The 18,184-nt window shown below is 37.1% G+C and overlaps 1 protein-coding gene across 2 annotated transcripts in view; it reads right to left on the reverse strand.

Annotated features, from left to right (window-relative positions):
* Positions 1 to 18,184, reverse strand: part of LOC108141599 (5-hydroxytryptamine receptor 2A) — a 63,537-nt gene that overhangs the window by 804 nt on the left and 44,549 nt on the right. For both annotated transcript variants that reach the window (XM_041707324.1, XM_041707325.1), the window contains 5 exons: positions 14,284 to 14,473; positions 14,082 to 14,219; positions 8,585 to 8,815; positions 1,484 to 2,335; positions 630 to 751 (listed from right to left, as the gene is read on the reverse strand). In XM_041707324.1, the coding sequence (XP_041563258.1) occupies positions 653 to 751; positions 1,484 to 2,335; positions 8,585 to 8,815; positions 14,082 to 14,219; positions 14,284 to 14,473 (1,510 nt within the window). In that variant the 3' untranslated portion in view covers positions 630 to 652. The remainder of the gene's footprint in view (positions 1 to 629; positions 752 to 1,483; positions 2,336 to 8,584; positions 8,816 to 14,081; positions 14,220 to 14,283; positions 14,474 to 18,184) is intronic.

Here is an 18,184-nt window from a genome sequence, read left to right on the forward strand (position 1 = left end):
TGTGCGTTGAATCGATTCGAAAGGTTTCAAATGGCCGCCGGCCAAATTGACTAACACAATAACCATAACTGGTGTGCACAGAAAAAATATGACAGTCTTGTTGCTGTATCCCAACAAAATTGCTCCTTTGAACTACAAACTTTTTCTGTCTTATCTAAAATATTGTGAGTTGACTTGAAACTTTTTGGGAGTTTAATCAAATCCACATGGAAAACTTGAAGAATTTTTTGCCGGAATTTTGATGATTTAAAATAAATTATATATTGGTTTATAAATTATTTATAAATAAAATCTTCTCAAATTTAAATAAAAAACTGCCCATAAAAATAGAAACAAAAATTAATAAATCAAAATTAAATTTGATTTCTCAAGTTAGGAAATGTGTCAATAATTCTTAAAACAAAAATGGGTCAAAAATGATATTTCGTGTTTTAAGAAATTTTAAGAACTGTTTTTTATTGCTCTTTCTATTCTAAGATCAAAAAATCAAAGCCTAAATAAATTAGTCAAGAAAAGAAGGCTAAACTTTGTCGATAATTCGAATGTAATTTTTCCCAGTTTTTAAACTAAAAATGTAGGTATTTTATTGTGAGTGTAGATGAGTATTGGTTTCAGAAAGGAGCCCTCACCTTCGCCTCTTCGCATGCACTATCTAGAGCTTCCCGCTGCGGTAATGGACTGGTCGGTGGCCGCCGAAGAGGATGCGCTTGAAGGCTTGTCGGAACTCCGGACTGAAGATGGTGTATATGACCTGCAAGGGAAAACAATTTGATCAGAGTTGAAAGGCAATGTAAGCTGCAGTCGTACAATGGAAATGAGTTATTTGTCTGTCATAAGTGATAAATATCACTCTTTAAAGAAAATCTAAATTGTTTTTAGCAGGTAAATTCAACCGGCCCAACGATAGAGTAAGTTACTGAAATTCTTTTAATTTGTTTTAAGTAAACACAAACATTAAAAGTAAAATTGCTTTACTAAGCACAAAAATAATACAATTTGAGGGGTATAAATCGCCTAACTAAAATCAAGCAAATTAATTGCAATAAATTGGTTAACTTAAAAAATATAATTGTACAAATGTTTTAATAGTGTATGCATAAGACGGAATCTTCTAAAACGACTTAAATATATATTTTAAAATAAATTTAAAATTTACTGTGTTATTTCGGGCATCAAATATATTAAGTAGTAAGTTTATAATTTTAATTATTTTGAGTAAATTTATAAATGTGTGCTTAAAAAACTGGCAGACCCTGATACTTTGCTAAATTCGTTTATAGTATATTTTTGGTGCAAAGGGAAATTTTCTGGCTCACAGTTAGTGTCGTTTATCATATGAATAAAGTGGATAAATAATATGTTCGCAAAGAAAGCTGGCAGACTGTAACGTTAAAATCTCTATAAATATGTATGCAAACTTGTGGCAGCCTTCTGCTGCAGTCATCCCTTTCGCAGTCACTTAGGCATTTATTATTCAATTTACCGGGTTGAGGGTGGAGTTGAAGTAGCCCAGCCAGAGGAAGAGCGAGGCCACGCTGTCGCTGATCTGGCAGGCGGCACAAAGGGGCATGGTCAGGGCCATGACAAAGAAGGGCAGCCAGCAGACCACGAAGGCGCCGGTGATGATGGCCAGCGTCTTGGCCGCCTTTCTCTCCCGCTTCGCCTCCAGCGTCTCCTTCCGCTTGTTCACCTTCTGCATGGGATTGGCGATGCTGGACAGCTGCGATTGCTGCTGATGCTGCTGCTGCTGCTGCTGCGGGGGCGGCTGCTGCCGGGGGCGTGGCTCCGGAGTGAGGGGAGACGAACTGGTGGTCCCGCACAGCGGATGCGACTGGTTGCAGCTCGTCAGTGTGCTGGTTTTGGCCGTCATTGGCCCGGCAGCGGCCCCAGCGGTGGCGGTCATGATGATTCCCTGCGAAGTCGGCGTTTGTGGCGATAGCGCCGATATCGACGTAATTGTGGTCGCATTCGATGTGCTGGCCCCGCCGGATTTCGCTGATTTCTGCAGCTGCTGCACTTGTTCGAGCTGCTGCTGCAGCTGCGGATCCTCCAGGACCTCCACCCCGTTGGCCTTGCACTGGTCCTCGGTGGATGCGGCTGGCGTTGCCGGCGTTGCTGATGTTGCGGTTGCGGCTGCGAGGTCATCCGGATCCAGGTCCTGCCCATGCTGCTCCTCGTCCTGCCCCTCCTGTTCTGGCCCCCGCTCCCGCCCCTCCCCATCCTCCCGCGCTCCGTTGACAGCGGACGAGGACTTGGCGGTGGACTTGCCCTGCAGCTTGGCTAGCGCCACCAGGTGCGACACGGTGGCTATCTGGCTGCCGGACGTGCTGGGCGCCTGCAATTGCAATAAATGGAGTGTTTAAGGAGTTAGTTGATTCGGGGAACATCGTTTGTGCAAATTTATTAAAGCAAATTTTTAAAAATACGAACAACACCACCTTGTGAATATGAAAAGCACAGATTACGGGATATTGAATATGTAGACATATAAAAACTGGTCTCTTTATTAATTGAACTTATTTCTTATTCAGATAAAAAACAGATTCATTTCAAGGTGATTTTCAAATGATAAACATAATATGTATTTATACGATCAGGCTTAAAATTATTTAAAAATTCATTTAAACATCAAAACATTGATTTTTTTTCACTAAATAATTAATTTCACTGCAAGAAAATCATCTACTAGATACCTTATTATAATTGTAGGGCACTTTATTTTCAAAAGCTAACATTAAGTCAATAAATACTTCATACATTCAGAGTAATAAAATTTGTTGGATTAATTATTATTTCATCTATTGATTTTTTAAAACATTATTTATTTTCTTAAAATTGTTTAATTAGCCAAATCCATTTAATAATTAATAAAATTATACTTATCTAGATACTTTTAAAGCTCAAATATAAGCTTTCAAGTTAAGTTATATAAGTTCTTGGAAGCCTAACTAAAAACAATAGTTTGGTAATTTCGAAGTTTTATAGATGATAGATGATTGTTTAATATGGGGAAAATAAAAAACATTTTATTTAATGATGTGTGGTCATTTGACTGTGCTAACTTTTAAGATTTACTGCCATTCTTTGGGAAACCTCTTTTGATCCTGTCAACAGTCTAATAATTTTCGAACAGCGGTTTCAAGTTTCATGCGCTAAATTAGCATTTTAAATCAGTACCCGCATTGCATTCATAAATTTATTTACTGCTCGTCAATTTTCATCGCGTTGTGGCCATAAATTTCGGTAAATGAATAAAATCAGAGGGTAAATATTTACTTTCGTTAAGCTCGTTGGCCATTTGGGGTACGGTCTACGACCCCGCCCCCGCCCCCCGCCACCGCCCTTTTATCAGACCTCAGCCACTCGAAAGGGCTGCTAGGCAATTTGCCGGATGTAACGTACATATTTGAGGAGCCGGCCCTGCTAACGGCTTGTCTAGCACTAAAATTCCCATAATCACCTGTAATTTGAGGCCGACCGTAGGTGTGCGTCGGGCGGAAGTGTCCGCACGGTGCTAAAATGAATTTTACGTGTGATAAATTGTGTCTACTTTGCAGCTGGCGCCTTTTCGTGGCGATAACGACAATGCTTAGGTACATGGGTAGTGGGTTCTGAATATCGCGATAGTTTCGACTATAGATGATCGTTATCAATTCGTTTTTAGCATTTTCGAAAACAATGTGCAAACAATTCTTAAAAGAAGAAAAGCAAAACTTTATAAAGATTAACATTTTCCTAATACTAACATCATTTTAACATTTTGATCTTATGTGCATATATTGTCGATACATATAGTTTTGAAAAATTTTAAATAAAATTATTTTTGTTTATGGTACCCTTTTAATTACTTTTCAATTTCTTCTTCTAACGAGAAAACTAAATTACCCAAGATGTGATTTTGTAGGCTATATTATTTTTATTTTTAGTTGTCTATCTGACAAAAAAATAAACAACTGAAATTAAGGGCTGATGACGTTGGTGCTTTTCTGCCATCACAATTGTGCTCGAAAGTAAGCCAAGTTCAATTAATGGCCTGACCAAATGAATTTTATGACTGTGATGCTGCTGCTATAAATTACGAAACATATTGTGTTGAGTATGTAATTTGTGTGCAGGGAAGACATTCAAATTCATAAAAGTAAAAACTGCCGTTTCGGGAACAATGGATATATGGGGTAAAATGTCGGACAAGAGCTTAGTTCACTTCAAATTCAATGGCCATTGGCCAATTGTGCATAAGCACAAAGCAACAATAGCGGAAGCATGGAACATATGTGTGGATTTTAGGGTGGAATCATTTATCCTCAATAAAAGCAGAAGTCTAGAATTTAATTCCTACTGCAGTTGATTACTAAAAAATCTGCGCTTTTGGTGTGAAACATTTCTTTTCTAAAAAATAATTTGAGTATTTTAAACAGAATTATTAAATCAATACTAAGATTTCATAATTTTTAAAATAATATTTGGTGAAAATATATTCTATTAGAACTTGGTATTTTATTGACAGAAATACGACAGCATTGAAGTCGAGGTCCACTCTTCTGCGCACTTGGGTCGTGGCATTGTCATGGGCATTGTATTTGCGTCCCAGTACAGCGAACCATTCGATATGCTCCTTCCTGAAGCAATTTTTAATATGTTGCAAGGACATGCGGCGGAGCAGAGCAAATCAAGGCCAGAGCAAATCAAAGCGAAGCCAAAGACAAATCAGTAACAAAGCATCCAATTGCCAAAGCAAAGAGCGTAGTTTAATTTACAGACATCGAACAATGGCGAACAATGGGCAGAGATGGGGAAAAGCTGGAAGAGGGATGCAGATTGGATTTCTGAGGACTTTGCAATTTTGCACCTGCAGTCAAGGATATCCACTGAAGCCAGAAAGAAAAAATGTGATTTTTCCTTTTAATTTTCGAACCGTTTCCGCAATTATGCAGCTGGAAACTCAAACAACTCCATATATATATTTTGTTTTCCTTGAAACTTGTGTCCATTTCGGTTCGTTTTTTCGCACACTGTGGCAAACTTTTTGCGGATTTTTTGGTCATATTTAACGTGCACACACACAACTATAATAAATTTATATATTTGCTTTGGGCCATGCGTGCAAAAGTGTGTTTGTTTATTTATTTTGCCGTCCACTTATTTGCCCAAGAGGAATGAGACCGAAAGAGAGGTGTGTGGAAGCCATTTCCAAGTAAATATTTAATCTCAGAACCAAGATTGTTTGCGGAGAAGGAGAAAGGGAGTTATGCTGGCCAAGCGAATGGAAACGAAAGCTGTTAGCCATAAGCCATCAACATATTTTCCTCAATTACTCAAGCGTATTGAGTGCCTTGTTAGGCGGCCCAAAATCAGAACGGGAATCGCAATCGGAATCCACGGGTCAAGGAGTAAAAGGCCCGCAAAGCTAACGCCCTTCTGCTTCTCTCTAACTGACTTTTGGCTCCTGTTGCTATTTTGTTTTCATACTCTTCATCGGGACTAAGGATTTTTACCTGGTGCTTGCAATTAACTACCCTTTATTACCATTTATTTTCTTAATTTTTAACTGTAATGAAAATATAGTTTTCTAATAGACTTCGGTACTTAGAAAAATTATTAACATAACGAATTAATATACAATAACAGAAAAATGTGTTAGAGTTCTTTAAATTCTTTAGCAAATGCCACGTTCAACTTTAAAGCTTTTGAATATTGTTTTTTCAAAAAAAAATTAAATTGTAAATGAGCTAGTCTCACTTTTATTAATCAATAATTTTAAAGCTTACTGTTTCTGTGTTAAATAAATCCATCAAACCATCTTAATCAGTGGTTTATAGAACTAAAATTATAATAAATACTGATAGTTTAAAAATAGGAAAAATCATATAACATATTTGAGTACCAAGAATGTTAAATTAAAACTAAATAGTGTTTAATAAATTAAATCCCTTAGTCTTTGGAATAAAAGTTGAATAATGCAAACATAATCATTGCCACGTTACTTTATAACATAACTTATAATGGCTATGACTTAATTGTTTAATATCATTGTACTTGATCAAAAAATTAATTCGAAATAGTAGTTACTATAAAAATATGATTATTTATTAACTGTGTTTTCAGAAAGAGCATTTCCAACTTCGACTTGAAAACGAAACCTAGTCTTTTCTTATTTTCATTTGAATCTCTCTTTCTCACTTTTTGTCCTTTTGTCTCTGTCCTGCTTTTTGCATGCCCGGGGGGGATGGGGGGGTGGGGGTGGCGTATCCTTGTCACAGCTTATATTTAACTTTGCTATTACTTAACCGGCACGAACCTGGCGATTGCCCCTCTGCCCCCCTGCCCCCTGACCTTTGACCAGTCGCCTTGACTTCGCCACCTCGTTTCGACCAGTGCAAAGGTATTGGCCCGGCTTGTAGCAATGCAAACAAAACGTTCAAGCAATTTATTTAGGCTCTGCTCTTTTATGGCTTGCTCTCGCCCCTCGCTTTAATGCGTGTTATTATTGAATGTGTGGCCTGCTTGGATTATTTTTTAGCCATAAAATCGCTGGACGAAAATTGAAGTACATAAAATGCGGTTAAATACAAATTTTGGGTTGGGTTCGCCTGCCCTCATTCTGGAATTTCCCCCAATAAACCGAAAGCTTTGCCTGCATTTTATCGCTGACATTTTGGTCGAGTGGCGGATAATTTGCCGGGATTGCTCCGTTTTATTCTTGGGAGTGGTTTTCTTATCCCAGCACTCAGGACAACAGCTCTAGGCACAATTAAAATCAAATAACAATAATTTTTTCTAATTGGTGCATAAATTAAAATAATTTGTGGCTTTTGTAGAGTTTATAATAATTAATGTAATTTAAGATAATTTAATGTCGATTTTTATTGTAAGACCTCATTTTTTTATATAAAATAAATGTTTTATATTATACAGTTGAAATAAATTACATTTTAATTCATCAAATTTATTTCCCAATATGGAATGGGTATGATGATGAGAAAACAATACATCCCAGAAATTCACTCAAATTCAAATTTAAACAAGATATTGATTTTTAATGTTGCATGTTCAAAAGTATTTTCCTTAAAATATTTATAAAATTTATTGTTTTAACGAAATTAAAGAACTTTCTAAGATAAGTTTTCACAAAAATTCAAAATAATAGCTTCCCCACAGAACGAACTTTCAATCTTGTGCCTAGAAATATGTATAATTCATCCACTGCGCAAGAAATATGTCTGAGGAAGAAAAGGAAAAGGTTAATCGCAGCCCCGCATCCCCTGGATCATTATCAGGAAATGGTTCCCGAGGAATTCTCAAGTGCATATTGCTGCGACGGCAGCTGGGCTAATGAGACATTAGCCGAGTGAAAAAAAGGCAGGGAATGGCTGCTCTAGAAGGAAAAGACCATTGAAAAGGTAGCCAAGAGGAAAAATCATTTCAATCCCCCAAAGGTAAAAGACAGCAGGCCAAAGGGCACATCGTAGTTGGAGTCGCATAATAAAGCGAGAAATGAGCTGAACTCTGGTGGGTTTATTTTTGGTCAGCCTATCCTTCCCGGAGTATCTGTGTGTGTGTGTGTGTGTGTGTGTTATTCATTAGTGTGTGCGTGTGCATTCCCGGGAACAGGAAGCAAAGCGCCAGATCGTTGGGCACATGTCAGGCGTTATGAAATTTGCTTTAAACCCAAAAATCCGCATTGTTTTCACTGGTACACTTGGAAAACTGTTTTCATAGAAGCTGAGTTATTTAGCGTTTTTCTGGATAACATTTCATTTTCTTACAAATAATCGTTAATTAAAAAAATCAACTCTTGTTTTTAAGTTTTAAAGTTTAATTTTAATTTTTGAAGAAGCCTGAAATATGTTTCTTAATATTTTTTATTTTAAAACCTAAAACATCACAATGGCACCCTTAATTTATTAGAAAAAAAACATTTTGAAAATTTGAAATATATTATAATATTTGGTTTGAATATTAAATCAAACAAATGTTTTCTTGTTTTTGCGAAATTTTTTTTTTTTAATTTTAAAACAATAATATTGTCTATTAAGCGAAAGTTATTTTCGTCGTTTCTCTGACAATAAAAAAAGGTTTGCAACAATTTAATAGAAGTTCAATCACTAAATGTATTAATTTACAAAAGAATATATATTCATTCATTATATTCATTCATAAAATATACAAATATAGATACAAATCTTATTTTAGAACATTCAAACTTGAGACTATTTATCTAATAAAATAATATTTTATAAATTAACTTTTAAGCCACTATTTTCTAGTGAGCAATAATTGGTTTCTTAATTTCTCTGAAAATTTTCTAATGAAAACAAATCTTAAACAGTTTAATAGTAGTCCAATCACTAAATTTAATTATTTTTTTTTAAAAACGTTAATTTTTCTTTTATTGAAAAAATAAGATATACTTATTAAATATACAGTAACTGGTAAACATATAATAAACATATTGATAAACATATGCACAGTAAACACTATTTATCTTAAAAAAAGTGCGTTGAAAGAAAAAAAAATACTTGCTATAGTTGTTGACTTTATGATTTTCTAATTTAACTTTTAAGTGTTTGCATTGTGCACATACCTCGACGCCGGCCCGACTCTTGTTGTCCACATTCGAGCTGCTGAACTCGGTGTCCTCCACGGTGTTGACCGTGTTCGTTGAGTTACCGTCGACCTGGCCCAGAGCCCTGCCCCCGGATCCGGCTCCTGAGACGCCCCCGGCACTTCCGGCCATGGTCTTGGCCGTGGAGAACCTGCCTAGCCGTAGACGCAGTCGATTAAGTTTCGTATCTGTTGCCGCACCTCCGTCCGGCTGAAAGAAAGATAGAGTTAGAGATAGAGATAGAGAGAGAGATAGAGAGAGAGAGAGAGGGATAGGGATGGTAAGAGAGACGGGGCGATAGAGTCCTCTAGTTGCGTCTGCATTGATTTTTCGCCTTTGACCCGTGTGCATGACTTCAAATTAAATTCATACTTCTTCGCACAGCATTAAAATGAATAACAAAAGAGCGACGGTGGCAAATTTACATTTTCGGCTTTTTGTGCCTTACGCTTCAATAAACCGCAATTTGTACGCATATCCAAAAAAGTTCCCGGCTGAGCCGAAAGATCCGATCCGATCCGCTTTTATTTTTTTTGGTTCCCCTGCCTCCATATGCATATGTAAGTGGGTTGCGTCCCGTAAATAAATTGTGTGTATTTGTTACACCCACCCAAGAACATCTCCCAAGCGGCCCACTTCGGCAGACTGCCCGGCAGCTCAAAATAAATTTCACGTTTGACTGCCCCCAGCGCTTGACCTCTTTGATTTTTTCCCAGCCGCGTATCCCTTTTTTTTTTGATTTGGTAGAGCATTCAGTTCGTACGGACAATGAACTTCGACTAACAGAGAGAACTCAGTTATTAAAAACATTCGCTTAGCTTCTGCTTTAGGTTTATTGTAAATTAATTGAGAAAATAAATTCTCAAAAAGTATTTTGTTTCTTCTTTTTCAACTTTGTTAATTAAATCAAATGGGAGAAGCTGCAATTCATACTTATCCAGAAAACATTTTTGGATATCAATTTTCATTTTTTGTATAAGAATATGTGAATTTTTCGGAAGGTTTAAAAAGTTTAAATAAATTAATTGTTCTCTTTAGTATGTGTATTTAATGTAAAGCCTAAATTTATTTTATAAATTTTATTTATTTCAGGTAAATAAGTGACTAAATTATCAATAAGTAACACTATATTGATATTGTATTGTATAGCAAGTATTTTAAAAAATTGTATAAAAATATGCTTAAAACTTTTAATTTAAAATGTTTAACGTTTTTTAGATAATTTGTACGAGACATTATGTAAAAATAAAAAAAAAAAACAATTCTATCACTCGAAATATGCCTGATCTTTTCGATTTTCAATCGCCAAACATTGAACATTTGTTCAACGAAATGCAGTGTAGACATGTTTCGACTTTCTTATTTTCTGAATGCATCCCCTTTGTGTGCGTATTTTTGTCGCCCTCAATCCCACCAAATTAAAGTAATTGAGTAGTCCAACCCTTTGCCATCGGCCTCGTCATCTTTGTCGCCTTCGCCTTCGCCTCCGTCTGTTGACCCTTTGCAAGTCGATATTGCTTTAAATAAATAAAATTATGCTGATTTTGCCTTCGTGTGCGGAAATTTCAACGATGGGGCAAAGGGTTTCGAGTCAATGGCGATCCAGAAATGGTGTGAATATTTGCGCAAATAGTATTAAATGGGTTTACGGCATGGGCCCATACGAGTGACCTTAATTTTGTGGGCCAAAACTAAGGGAAAATTGAGGAGCACAATCTCCGTCAAGTGTCTTATGGGTTACTAAAGTAGGGAAAGAAAGTTTTACGGGGGTGACCAGTCAGATAGCTTATTAAATATTGAAGAGTTTAAGCTTAATTAGGCACACGGAGATGGGGGGTGGAATGGGATATCCCAGTGGGAGGTTGAAGTCTGTCCGAAATTAATAAATAACAGGCCACGCGCTCCAAAATTATTCTAGTTGGCTTAAAGCTAAAAGCAACTGGCAACTGGTATTAAATTTCAATTCTTGGCTAAGGAGTAACCATTCATTGAATCTTCACCTAGACAAGTTCGAGGCTGGGGAAAAGCCATTATTGCCATGACTAGAAAAAACAATTGCCGGGGAAGTATCCTTCGGGGAAAACTACAGTATCTACACACTTGTGTGTGCCTTAAATACCAGGGCAAACACGGCCAAGGCACACACATGCACGTGATAAGAGCGATAAGCGCTCTCTTTTCAGCAGTTCGGCAATAACGATAAGGATGCGGATACAACCTCGGCTCAATGTGAATTTTATGCAGATGTGCTGTCAGCCGACTGTTTTTCTGTGTATTTAAGCGTTTGCATAAACGATACACTCACTCTCGTCCGTTTGCCGGCTCTAGTCCTTAGCCATTTTTGCCACTTTAGCTAATTTATGTAAATTGTTTTCTTATTTAATTGTTTTTCTTGCCGAGACACATGTTCAGCTTCCGAAAGAAATGCGTGCGTATGTGCGTGTGCTCGTGTGTATTCAATAATGTGTTTCCATGCGATTTATGTTTGTCCTGAGTGTGACAAGAATGCCCTGGTATTAACTACACTGGGCAACAAAATTTATGGCTCGAACAGGGCAAGGGCAGCGCTGCCAACGAAGCTGGGCGAAAATTAAAATAAATCCGCCATAAATAACAGCAAAATCAAATGCAAACTTTGCCCAAACTGATATAAAATAGAGACTACTATTTTAGCTTTAAAATAATTAAAATTCCTGTTCTTCTTTTCTATCTAAAACTGGTAGTGTTTGCTTGATTTATTTTTTTTAGGTATGAATAAGCCATACTAAAGTCTATCTAAAAATAATTCTTTTACTTGCAAAATCTTGCATGTTTGATTTATATAATATTATACTCGATTGTTAAAGTGCACTCTGAACTTTTGCTGTTCAGTTTTGCTATGGGTTTTTGTTGTGCTTTTTTTTTGGTCCTTGGAGCCAGACACAAACACGTCTTCGTGTGTCGCAGATGGCCAGTTGTCCAAATATGCTTTTCACTCAAGCGATGTCGGGCTCTTGACTGTTTTGTCACATGTTTGGCTATGAAAATAGTGTCAATATCTGGAGCAATCAATTCGAGATGTTGTTGCAAATGTAATTGTGATGATGGTGTGTTGCCCTTGGGCATTCGGGCGTAACTCAGCCTGCTGTGCTTGATTATTAATAACATTTGCTCGATGCTCACCCACACATAATGCCAATAGCTAAATTACAGATAATACCTGCCTCGCTTAATTGCCATTTGACCGCCGCCTTCCACTGCCCGCTCGCTCATCACTTAATTGCAAAACCAATGTGTGTGTGACCGGAATGAAAATTGCATTTCAATTAAAAACACAAATAGCGAGTTACATGTCGGGGAGAAATTAGTTGTCTGACAACTTTCAGCCAATGATAGTTACGCTTCTCGATTCGATTAGGGCGTCGAATTATTTAGCAATTTGCCAATAAACATACCGAATGCAAATGCAATTAGCTGGAAATTTATGACATGAAAAGCCATCTTTACCAAATACGCAACGGTCTGCAAGCGAATGTATACCCTCGTCAAGCAGCAGGAAAGCTGTTTACAATTTAAAAGCATTTAGTTAACGAAGAATGGCAAAATAGTGGCAATGAATAACAAGTCGCAGGTCAAATGCCCTTTTCCTCGAATGGCGAAAAGTCTTTTCGGTTCGAACGCATGGTCATCAGGGCTGGGTGTAAAGGATATGCGGATGTGTGTGCAGGGTAAATATATTCTAAAATCAACAAGCAGGGGACTGCGAACCGACTAGTGAGTGGCACTAAATGGATGTGGATCTGTGGGTGAGTGTGCCATGGGTGTGCGGGTAAGTGTGTTGACATGTAACTAAGGCACGCGAGTGAGGCTCGATTGGGCCGGACATCGGCGGAGGGCAGGGCAGCAGGACATCGGGGCAGGACACGGGCCAGGACATGTGTACGAATCGCAAATAGTGGACAACATGCCTTGTTTGCGCATTGAATTTGTGATTCCAATGACTTTCTGCCAGCGCTCTCTCATTCGTCCAGCTTTAGTCACTGTTGTATGCACACTCGTGACTTTATACAGTTGCGGTCAAGACAATAGTACGGTGGGTCATATGAATAATTAAAATTAATTTATTTACTCATTTGGATATAACACGCAATTTTATTAAAATGTAGATAAATTGTGTTTAAAACTCAAATGCATTTAGTTTAATTTACATTTTTCTTTTTGCTGAATATCCAACATGATAATATTTAATCTCACAAATTCCTAAATAAATAATAAATACAAAAATCTCTATTCGTTTGACCCCAACTGTATGTTAAAGCACATGTGTTGGTAAGTGGGTGCAAACATTTTTACGTCAAACGGTCATTTTCAATTTAGTAAGCACTAAGCTTAAGCTAAGTAGCAGCAGGTCAAACTTCAAGATTGAAGAAAAAAATAAATAAAAAGCCCTGGCGAAAAAGTCAGTGCAAACCAATTTCCAGATACCCTAACGCGTGTTAAAAGTTGAGCGAAGTCAGTCGGAAGATTCTTTTGCAACGAAAATTAGTTTTTAATTTCGTTGATAAACAACTTGGAAATTGTTGAAATTTCTTTCTTTGGAGCGAAAACAAAATTACAATTTGGCCAGACTTTCCTTGAACACATCCTGTGCGTATTAGTTTGACCAGCTGCCGCATTAGGGTAGAAACTTCTGGCCAAAGGACTTTCAAACACACTCAGACACATTCGCAAGTCAACACAAGCTGGCACTTATCGCTCAACTTTCGGCCAAGAAGGCTTTAATGCCCACGTGGCGTATGCTTAACTTAAGCCGTGCTCGCCCCCGCTTTGCTTGCTTTTTTTTTATCAGGGTATACCAAAAAAAAAGCCTTTGCAATGCATATTTCATCACTAAGGATGATACTGCCTAATTACAGCCACATTCCCTTTGGGTTCGCCGTAGTGGTCTATGCATATTTAAATTGGCCAGTATAATTTCATAAGGTCAGACCCCGAAGTCATGTGCATAGAAATTTCAGAACGTTGCCTGCGGCTTGGCCTTTTGACTGAATCTTGTGGCTCGGTTGAAATGGTGGCCTAAATGGGCGCGGTTTGCTTCGATCGAGGGCGTAATTGCATTGGCCATGCTGTGGCTTGGACTTGATGGTCCATACAGGCGGTCCATATTATAGAGACTGCTGTCATTAAACATTAAATACCTATTTGTCGAGTACTAAACTGCTTTAAGATTTATGTTTTCTTTTTATTTGGCTTAGACACTTTTAATAACGTTTTGCATAGTTTTAGAAACTCAGAAATTGCTTAAACGTTTTAAAAACATTATTTTTGATGCTCAGCTCAGAACTCACCATTAATAGTTATCAGTATTTCTAAAGCAATAATTCAAATTTCCTAATTCTCAAAGATAACTAATGATGTTTACTATTAATGGCTTCAGTCCTCCTCAATTTGGGCAGTCAATTGATTACGTTTAGTGAATGAGAGTTTTGAACTGTACCTGATTATTATTGACCGCCGCATCGACGGGTCGTGGTCGTCGACGATGGATGCGTTTGCGAGCCGTCTGATAGATTTTCCAGTAGAGTGCCAGAATGACCAGTAGTGGCACGTAAAATGTGCAACAGGTGGCAAATACCTGAGAAGCACAAGGTTGTGAGTAGAATAAACGAGTCGACCAAAGGGGGCTTTCACTTGCTCACCTGATAGGACACATCCTGCGATACCATGCACTTCTGCTGTTCGATGCGCTGCAGGTAGTCCGGATCCTTCCAACCAAACTGTGGCGCCAGAGATACAATCACTGCCGCCGTCCAAACGCAGAATATCATCATGAAAACCCGATTGCTGGTCCTCGAGTGAATGTAGTCAATGTTGGTCACCGCCCAATAGCTGCAAAAAATTTAGAACATACATATATTTCATTTTAGAAATCTCCTTGTGGCTTATATAATTTACTTAAAAACTATTAATGTCGAGATTTACATTTTGACTTCAAGTTATATATAAAACTACTGAGCAAAAATTTCACAAGGGCCACCATATTCCCAAAGGTTTGAATTAATGAAAATTGTTTTCACAAGCATTATTTTTTTTTTAATGAAAATTAAATTTCAAAGTTTATGTTTGTAGTCACAACTCTGTTAGTGTGAAACATCTTTGCTAATATCTAAAATTCGTTTGTAAGTTTGTAAAGTTGTTTTAAAAGGTTAACTACAAATAATTGAACGAATAAATGAAAATAAAATCGCAATATAGACAGTAATTAGTTGTTTCATATGGAAAGATACTCTGTCTTTTAAACACACTCTGCAAATTGTTTACAATTGTCGCCACTTAAACATGCTCGCTTAGTTACTGAATTATACGCATCCACAAACATTTAAATAAATTGCTGCATAAATCTAGGCGCTGCCAAGCACATCAAGTCTATAATGTAGATACTGGCGCACAAACACTATTGCACAGTTCCATATGGCAGGGCGACAAAGTAAAGAAACGTGTTCGATATTCAGTTTCCGTCTCACAGTTTTCCGCAGCGTTTTGTAACCACCTTTTTTGTTGGTCGTTGCATTTGCCGAGCGGGCCAAAACATGTTTTATGTATGTATATCTGTGTGTGGGTGTTCGAACAAAGTGTGTGTGTATGTGTGTGAGGAATTTTTTAAATTTCCATTTTTCGTAGCTTGAAAAAATGGGGTTAGTCTACTCATTGATGCTGTTGCAGATACAGAACTTTTCAAACTGAATGGTTAGAAGCATCTTTAGGTATTGGCGATTAACGATATCGAAAATTCAGCTCACATCCTCACATGTTTGGTTGTACTTTTAGCCCGGTTAGTCCCAGCTTTCTTAGCTTAAATTGAGTTAGTTCTGGCTATTTTTAGTGTGTCTGCTTGACTGAGGTGAGGGCATTTCCCATTCGTTCGAATTATTCTCTCTTTGCCCGTAAGCTAGTTTCCCATTTGGTATGGGATGAGCAACATTCCTAAACGAGTTTTTAAAACGTTACGTGATCTGTACACATATAAAACGACTGTAGTATATGTTGAACTATTTTGGAAGCGTTGAGTATAATGTGCTCCTTCTGCGGATGATGTTGCCATTAAATTGCTAATACCCGTGGAGAATGGGAGGGAAAATTCATTTACACAGAAACAAATCAAAAACTATTGCTTCTTCAAATAAACTTAACTATTGATATAATTTTTATATAAAGAACAACATATTTGCCTTATTGCTGATCAGACCTATACTTGTTTGTAGTATTTATTTGTTTATTGTTTAAATCATATACAGAAACAAGTTTTTAGTCTAAGCTTTTTATACCCTTTCAGAGGGTGTTATAATTTTGGTCAGAAGTTTGTAACGCAGACGTTTCCGATCCCATAAAGTATATATTCTTAGTCAGGATCAATAGGGGAGTCGATATAGCCATGTCCGTCTGTTTCAATACCGTTTGCGAGCACACTTTAAAAGCTAGCGATCCGAAACTTTCACAGTCGTCCTAAAACATGTGTACGCAGATTTAGTTTGAAAAGGGCCCCGATCGAAAGTCTATATCCTATAGCTCCCAAGAAACAATAGGGAAAATCGCTTAAAATTTTATACTTTTCAGTATATTTCCCGCAGTATATTCTATTTTGGCAAAATCTGCAAGGGTATTAATACTTGCTTGCCGAAGTTAGCTTCCGTGCTCGTTAAGAAATAAAAGTAACTATAGATATTGTTTATACGTATACGTATAAAATAAATATAATGTAATTTTTTTTCTTTTTTTTGGTTTTACTGTAATATATTTCAATTGACTTAAAAATCAGTAGAAAATTAAAAAAAAAAAAACAAATTCTTTTATTCATTTAAATTAGTTGCTTATATTTTTAAAAAGATTTAGGAAAATTGTGTAGAGTGCGTTGTAATTTGTTTCAGTTTTGAAGGGATTTTTTTTATTTTTTTCAGACAATAATAAAAGTGCCTTAATTTGCACATTTTGCTTAGAGAAGAATGTTCCGGAGGCCCTACCTGAAGCTAAAAAGATGCCTCTTCTCATCTGCGTTGCGGCTTGTGGGAATCAACGCCAGGAAACCGCAAATTTCAAAATTTCTCACATGCTTACAAGAGTCGGCTCGAGTTCCCTTCATTTTCTAATACCGCGCTTTGACCGCAGAGCTTTAAGTGGCAGCCAAAAACAACATGAACGTCGGCAGCAGCTACGGCAAACACGTGTTTATGTATTAATTAAATGCAATTTGCATAAACAAATATTATTTGGCCTTGTGATGAAGGCAGAGAAAGTCCCTCCGTTCGTGTGTGCGCTCATGTAAGTTGAAATCAACAATTAAATGAGTTGACTAAGCACTCGAAATGAGCCGTAGATGGGATCTATATATGTGGCAAAGGTAAACCGATATAAAGTGCCCTTTCGGCCATAGAGCATAATTTAATTTGCCTACAATTGGGCACTCAAACGACAGCTTTATAAATATTTGTTTGTAGGGCTGCGTAAAAGTAATTAAGAGTCACTTATTTGCGGGAATCCGGCAAACTAAATCTGCATTAAACTGTATTTTTTATTGAAGCTGAACATAAGCCGATCGCTTTATTCATATTACACTTTACTGCTGACTCCTCGCGCATCACGCATACGCCATGTGAGCTGCGCAAATAATAAATAATAATGAATGATGATGACTGCTGATGACCGTTGACTTATGTCTGGGCTGAAACTGACTTCTGGGCTACTACCAATACATTCCGGCTTGTCCTCTGTCTAGGACAACTTTGGTGGCCAACAGCCGGTCGACATCAGCCTCCTTCCCGAATTCATTAGCATAATATAATCGACTTCAAGTTGGCAATTTTGATTGACTGCTTAAAATTAATGGAATTTGGTGATTTCGCTGTCAGTCCGCCGCGTGAATGTATATGTATGTAATTATTTCCCTTTTTTTTATATTGCTCAGACAGGCTTATGAACAGATTTGCTGTGCCATGCATTCGCAATGAAAAATCCATGCAAATTAATAGCGAAACCTAATAAAGTGTCTGTCATGCTTTTGTCAAAGTATTGCCGTGACGCGATTTATATAAATCATACGAGCAGCGGATAATAATTTGTTATAGAATGAAATAGGCCCGCCGGCTCCGGTTGCCGTTGGAGTTCAATTGAATTGAAGTCAATCAATTTGAGAGCGTATCTGACGACGTTCGTCGCCAAGTTAAGTTGAGTGATGAATTATAACAATTTATTTGTGAGCCAAACAATTTAAATGCGATTTTTCCATTATGCCCTGTCTACGTCTAAGTGTTTTTTGTTTGGGCCGGAGTGTGTGATAAATGTGCGGCACTCGAGTGTAACACTTTTTAATGCATTTAAAAATTGCGCGCCTAGCACACAAGAAAGTCATTACTCTTATGGCTGCCTAAAGCGGGGAAATTGAAAATGAAAAAAAAGGTCATGGGGAAGATTTTCAAGTGAATAATATTTTTTATGACTTTTGCTTTATTTTTTCTAGCCTACCTATTTTTTTCATTTACTATTTATTTATGTTTATAAAAAATAATAATCGAAATTAGCATTTCACTCCTTTTTTTTCGCTCAAAG

The sequence above is a fragment of the Drosophila elegans genome, unplaced genomic scaffold (assembly GCF_018152505.1).
Source record: "Drosophila elegans isolate 14027-0461.03 unplaced genomic scaffold, ASM1815250v1 contig_133, whole genome shotgun sequence".
Taxonomy (NCBI): domain Eukaryota; kingdom Metazoa; phylum Arthropoda; class Insecta; order Diptera; family Drosophilidae; genus Drosophila; species Drosophila elegans.